Raw genomic sequence first — 6000 nt, 5'->3', positions numbered from 1 at the left:
GAGAGGCAGAAAGAAAGAAAGAAACAACCAACAATCCTTATAATTATCATCATCTGCTGCTTTTCCCTCTTCTGGCAAAGAAACACTCCATCCATTTGCAGAAATCGCCCGCGGAAACGTTACATCAAAACTAATCACAACGATTAAAATCAGCTTTTCTGTGCAAGAGGAGAGTAAAAAGCAAGTTGGAGGCTGGAATGAGACTGTTTTTTCCACACAGAAAAAAAAAAAATGAAATCCGAAAAAAAAAAAAATTTAGACGCGATATATATATATATCTATCTATATGCACGTTTCGAAGGAGATCAATTTTATGCCCGTGTGATCAGTTAATTTAATTTAACTTTTATTTCGGAGATTGATTCAGACTGGAGGTAGAGACATGAGCTAATTGTATCCTGATCCTTGCCTTGAGGGGTTTCAAAGCCCTGGAGCAACTATTCTCTGTATTTTGCTCTGTCTACCTTAGCCAAGCTATTGCATTTCTCTCTGGTGTAGCGAGGAGAGCAGACCGCTGCCGGGAGAGAGAAATATCGGAAGTGTGTGAGTTTGGGGAGGGGGGGTGGGGGGGGGCGGTGGGAAAAAGGGGGAAAAAAAAAAGAGGAGAAAAAAAAAAAAAAAAAAAAGGCAAAGAGGGACAGAGTTTGTCGGCGGCGATGTTCCAGGTAAGGGCTGCCCGGGCGTGTTGTTGTTTTGCGGAGGGTGCCGCTGCTTTCCACGCATGTGCCGGGGCGCTCGCAGCCCGCACCCCGCGCGGGGACGCGGCCGCCCTCGCCTCGCCGCCCGCCGCGCTCCCCCGCGCAACCCGCGCAGCGCCGCGGGGAGGCGGCGAAGGGAAGGGAAGGGAAGGGAAAGGAAGGAAAGGGAAGGGAAGAGAGAGAAGGGAGGGAAGGGAAGGGAAACGAAGGGAAGGGAAGAAGGAGGGAGGGAGGCGGACGGGTGGTGGGGGCTCCTCCTTTCCCCGCCGCCCCTCCAAGGTGTGTGCGTGCGGTGCTGGTGCTGGTGCTGGTGATGGGGGGGTTGTTTCATGGCATCGGCCGTGTTTGCGCGGGGGGGGGTGCGCGCCTCGCATTGTTCGGCGGCGGGCGGCGGGAGGGGGCCGCCATTGTGTGCGCGGCGGGGAGCTGCGGGCACCTCGCGGCTCACGCAGCCCCTCCGGAGCCCCCCCCGCACTCAGCGCCCTTTGTTGGCGATGGGGAGGCGGCCCCGCGGCCATTTCACCCCCCCTCTGCGCGGCCCCGCAGCCCGTCCTCCGCGGTGTCCCCCCCCCACCCCAAGGGGGCTGAGGCGCCGCGGGACCGGCCGTCGTGCCCCCCCCCCCAAAAAAAAAAAAAAAAATAATAATAATAAATAAAAGAGCCATCCGCCGCCTGTTTTCAATCAGCCAGATACAAGTTTATTCGAGAATGCCCCGCGGGCACCGAGCGTGCTGGGATTGTTGGGGCACATGAAAAATGGGCGCAGCGCTGCCCCCGCCTGCTCCCCCCGGCCCCCGAGGCGCGGAGCCTCCCCGCTGCGCCTCGGGCATCGCCCGGTGCGTGTGGGGGCCCGGCCGTTTGTTATTATGATTATTATTTCCCTTCCTCGCTTATTATTCTTCTCCCTCACGCGTCCTCGCTGTCACAAGCGCTTCGCCCAAAACGCAACTTTTCGCCTTAAATCCCTCCCTCGCCGGCCGCCGGGGGAGGGCGAGCCAGAGGGGGAAAAGAGGCGGGGGGGGTAGGCAAGGGAGTCGGTGCCTTGGCCGGGGGAGGAAAGAAAAGGGCTGAAAAAAAAAAAAAAAAGAAAAAGAAAAAAAAATAATCAAAAAGTGGAACTTTAATTGATGCCGATTGGGTTAAGCTGCTCCCGTGCGAGGATGCTTGCGAAGTAGTTGGGAGGCACTCAGCGAAACTTCCCCTGGCGCATTGAAAATGACTGCGGTGCCTCGCCTGTGTTCGTGCCGCCCCGAGCACCCGGCCAGAGCCGGCAGCACACGCTAGAGGTCCCTCTCCTAGCTGCCAGGGCGAGGGTGTGCTCAGCCTGGGGTTTTTTGGGGGGTTTCACTGCTAGAGATGCGTGATTCAGGTGCGAGGGGAGGCAGAGCTGCCACCTCTGTTGGTGTGTGGCGCTCCGAGCTCTGCCAAAACGCACCGAGACGGACCCCAGCCCGGGCAGAGGGGGACGAGACCTCCCTGCACTGAGCCTTTCGTTGCAGAAAGCCTCGCAGGTCGTTGTTGTTTGGGGGGGCCAAAGACCAAATTTCACCCTCGGTGTTCTCCTGTGGATCCCGCTGTGGAGTTAAAGAGCGGAAAACTTGAGTGAGGGTTTCAGGCTACGGCTCATGGTTTTCGAAAGAGAAATATGCAAGCCAGTGAAAAGATGAGTATTAAGATTATAAAGAGCCAAGAGAGGTGGTAGAGGTGACCACAAGCAACTTATCCCAATCAATTTTCATATCCAGACCATGTTGCAGAACTCGCCCCCCCCAGCCTTCATGTATTGCAAGCGTTATTATCACCATTTTACGGATGGAGAAACTGAGAAATAAAAAGAAGGTCACTGACTTGCCTCAAGCCATATAGCAAATAAAAGATAGATCTGGAATCAGCTAGGACAGATTTAGATCTCTTGCGGATTTGCACTGTTGTAATTGTTGATTTCAGGAGAATTCTTCTGGATTTGAGCCAGATTCAGACCTTAGGTGTTGCTCTGTCCCTCAGAAAGCGCCTCCATTTAAATTCCATTTTGAACACGACCGAATTAGATGTGAGAATTTAGGGAGGATATTTGGCGTACATCTCATTTTCAAAAGACAATTTACTGCAAAACTTTGGGACTGTGTTGGCTCTGGATTGTTTCTGTTCTTTTCGTTACAATTTCATCTGTCACATCGGCATAGTTCCCTAGTTGGTTTTTGGTATTGTTTCTTTAATGAACAATTTCCTCATGTCTAGTGCAGCTTTTGTTGCTGGCTTCTGAGAAGCGCTACTTGCCAGATGTCTCCGAATGAAGCCTTCGGTTTTAGGCTGGAACAACCTGAGAGCAAACGATTTTGCATGAGGCAGGCTTCCACTCATTGTGGGTCTCACTCACGCAGAAATGAAAAAATCGCATGACTATCGTGTATAGAAAAGCCAGCCCTTCCCCTGCACAGTGGAAAGGCTGCATGTAGAACTGCACACACAGGCTTTTTATGGGATTATGTTAAGTTTATGTATGGAGAAAATGTGTCGTGAAAGGAAATACTCACTGATCATAGCAAATGTGAGGACATTATTCAAAGTGGGGTCTCTCACAATTAACAAAATATCATATCTGCTAGTCACAGTCGGGCACAATTTCGCATAAGCCCAGCTGGGAAGGAAAGATATTCCTGCTTTCTGTAGTCAAGCTACTTTAGAAACATTTTCAGGATACCGTAAAACAGACACAGATGTGCAGATTGTGATTATGGTGCTTTGCTCTTCATTTATTAATGTGTGCTGGTATATACAATCACGACCACTAAAACACGATGTAAAGTTCCTGCTTTGGTGTAACTACTCATCAGCTGGACTCAGTAGGATGCTGCTGTTTCGGGAGCTGATAGTCACCCAGTGTTGCTAACACTCCTTCAGTGAGGGTCCCACCTTGATGAGTGGGGAAGAGGGCACAGAACACAGGTGAAATTAAGAGTATTCCCCCTCCCCAAAGTTTGGCCTTACATGTTCATGAAATTAAAGCATTTAGGTGGGAATTAGCCTCACAGAAAGCATGTGAATTGTTTAAGACCATGCATTGGTTCACTGGCTGAGCTGAGCTTTAAATTCCAGAGCTTTAGTCCCCTTTTTCCCATTCTGTGCAGTAAACTTCTGTGCCTCACTGGCAATATATGTTCAGCGCTGCGCTGGTACCAGAGGAAAAATAATGTTGATCAGAAGCAAATTTTAGCAGAGATGCCTGCTGTTACTTATTTTGGACACTTTTACACTGCTGCAATGGAGCCAAGTTGGATCTCCTTCCAGGAAACAAATTTAGTTAGTTGTTTCTTTTTCTTTTTTTTTTTTTTTTTTTTGTTTTCCTGACAGAAACATAACTCTTACTTTAAATGGAATCTCTTCTGTTGGTCTGCATTGTATTTATGTTTTCTTTTTACAGCCTGGATAACTTTCATCTCTGATATAGTTCCATCAACTTCTGTGTTGTTTCACAAAGAATTAATTTCCCTTACTGTGCTAAAATACAGATTGCTGTTGTCCTACTTTCTGTAGAATACAAATTAATTTTATTTTTTTTCATATCAAAGGTGAATAATATAAAATGCAGATCTTCATTTTTATTTTGTCTGCTTTACTCCTTGTGCAGGCAGAGTACGGTCTTCTTTCCCTACTTCTCTGCTAAAAGGTGTTGAATATATTTATATGCTTAGAGAATGCGTATGGGCAGGGGGAGGCAGTAACTACTACCTTTCTGGCTGATAATACCTTGAGCACTTTTTTAAATATTCGTGAAAGCCATGAGCACATTCCACGTTGATGATGTACATCGTAGTTTTAATAATCCTGGGTTGTCTGCTGTGAATTTTAATCGAGCTTTTGATGCAGAAATCCAATCATCCCATACCCAACTGCACCAAAGTGGGTGCCGATGCATGTTCAGTCGCTTTAAGCCTGTGTTTATGAAATAAATGGCTCACCTGATAACCTCCTGATAGCTGCTCGTAGGGCTGGCTGCCCCCACTGGCAAAGGAAGCTGCCGGTTTGATGTGGTTGGCAGGTTAGCACAAATGCGGCTTTGCAGGTGGTTTATTTGTAGCCGAAGTCTACAGGTGAGGGATACAAACCTTAGAAGTGCTTGTTGGGGCAGGGGACAGCTCACCCTGACAATTTATTTAGCGGCTTTTACTCAACTGTTTTTTTTCCTTGCCCAATGCACTCGCACTGAATAAGAAACAGCCCTGTGGAAAAAAAATAAAATAAAATAAAAATAGCACGGCACAAGAAGGTTGTCCCCTCTGATAGGGAAGGAGCTCTGTCTCACCCAGGCTTTCTGCCTGTGGTTCCCAAGTGAGACCTGTACAATTGCAGTCATTCCCCCTCAGCCAGCACCGGTGGCCCCAGACCTTGGGTTCAGTGTGAGCATCTATGGGGTTTCCTTTATTTTCACGGGAACACTTCCAGATGACTTACAGGACATCTGTGATGTGGGGCTGTAACTGGCAGTGCGTCGGCTCACCCATATGCAGCCCTCTCCTGGCTTGGGGTGAGCATGGTGGCCTCTGTCAAACACACAGCTGGTGTGGGGACAAAACTGTCTCCTACCGCTGTAGCAAGAGTTGCCAGGTTTCATCTGTCATAGCTTTTGGTTCTCCTGAAAGAACTGTGAAATCCCATTGTGATTTGGCTGGGCAGAAATTATGGGAGGTTGTCCCAGGCCAGGCATTTCCAGCAGACACGAAGAAATGTTAATAGTTCTGCGTAAGGCACGGGTGAAGCAATCTAGAGCAGGGTGTGCAGCTCAGAGCATCCATCCCGGGGAACAATGAACTTGAGCTGGAACCAGAGCTAAAAGGATGACCAGGGAGTGGAGTATCTGTCTTGTGAAAGGAGGTGCAAAGGTGCTTGAGTGTCCAAGTTAGCAAAACACAGTCTAGAAAGAGATATGAGCATTCTCTATAAGTATAAATAGGTAGTAAATCCCAGAGAGAAAATCTGCTCAAGCTAAGTGACAATAAATGTGTCCCTGTTTAGTGTTTGTGTCCAAGAACACATTCTGATACAACATCTAGAAGATGCAATTTAAAGTGAGATACTTTTAATTCACTAATATTCTGCTTTGGGCATGTCTTCAAAGCTTTAGCTTCTTGGAGAAGATTTACAAAGAAAGCCCAGCCAGTCCTTTACCTTGGTGAGCTTACCTGCACTGACCCAATAGGCTGTAGTTAACTAAGTTTTTTTTCATCAGCATTTCTGTCAGTGGAAAAAGAGTTTACTTTCCTTAAGCAAAAAAATACATTTTCATTTAAAAAATCACATCTGT

The 6000-nt window shown here is 48.0% G+C and overlaps 1 protein-coding gene across 2 annotated transcripts in view; it reads left to right on the top strand.

Moving 5' to 3' along the window:
* Positions 1-446: 446 nt before the first annotated feature.
* Positions 447-6000, top strand: part of KCTD1 (potassium channel tetramerization domain containing 1) — a 97614-nt gene continuing 92060 nt past the window's right edge. The window contains exon 1 of one of the 2 annotated variants that reach the window (XM_072034628.1): positions 447-543. Coding sequence is in view for 1 of the 2 variants with exons in the window: in XM_072034627.1 (XP_071890728.1) it covers positions 657-665 (9 nt within the window). In the remaining variant the exon portion in view is untranslated. Of the gene's footprint in view, positions 544-617; positions 666-6000 lie in introns of those variants that run through there. The other variant, XM_072034627.1, reaches the window with a different exon arrangement.

This window comes from Anas platyrhynchos, chromosome 2 (genome assembly GCF_047663525.1).
Source record: "Anas platyrhynchos isolate ZD024472 breed Pekin duck chromosome 2, IASCAAS_PekinDuck_T2T, whole genome shotgun sequence".
NCBI classification, from domain to species: Eukaryota; Metazoa; Chordata; class Aves; order Anseriformes; family Anatidae; genus Anas; species Anas platyrhynchos.
Note: the sequence above shows the minus strand (reverse complement) of the source record. Positions and strands in the feature narration are given on the sequence as shown.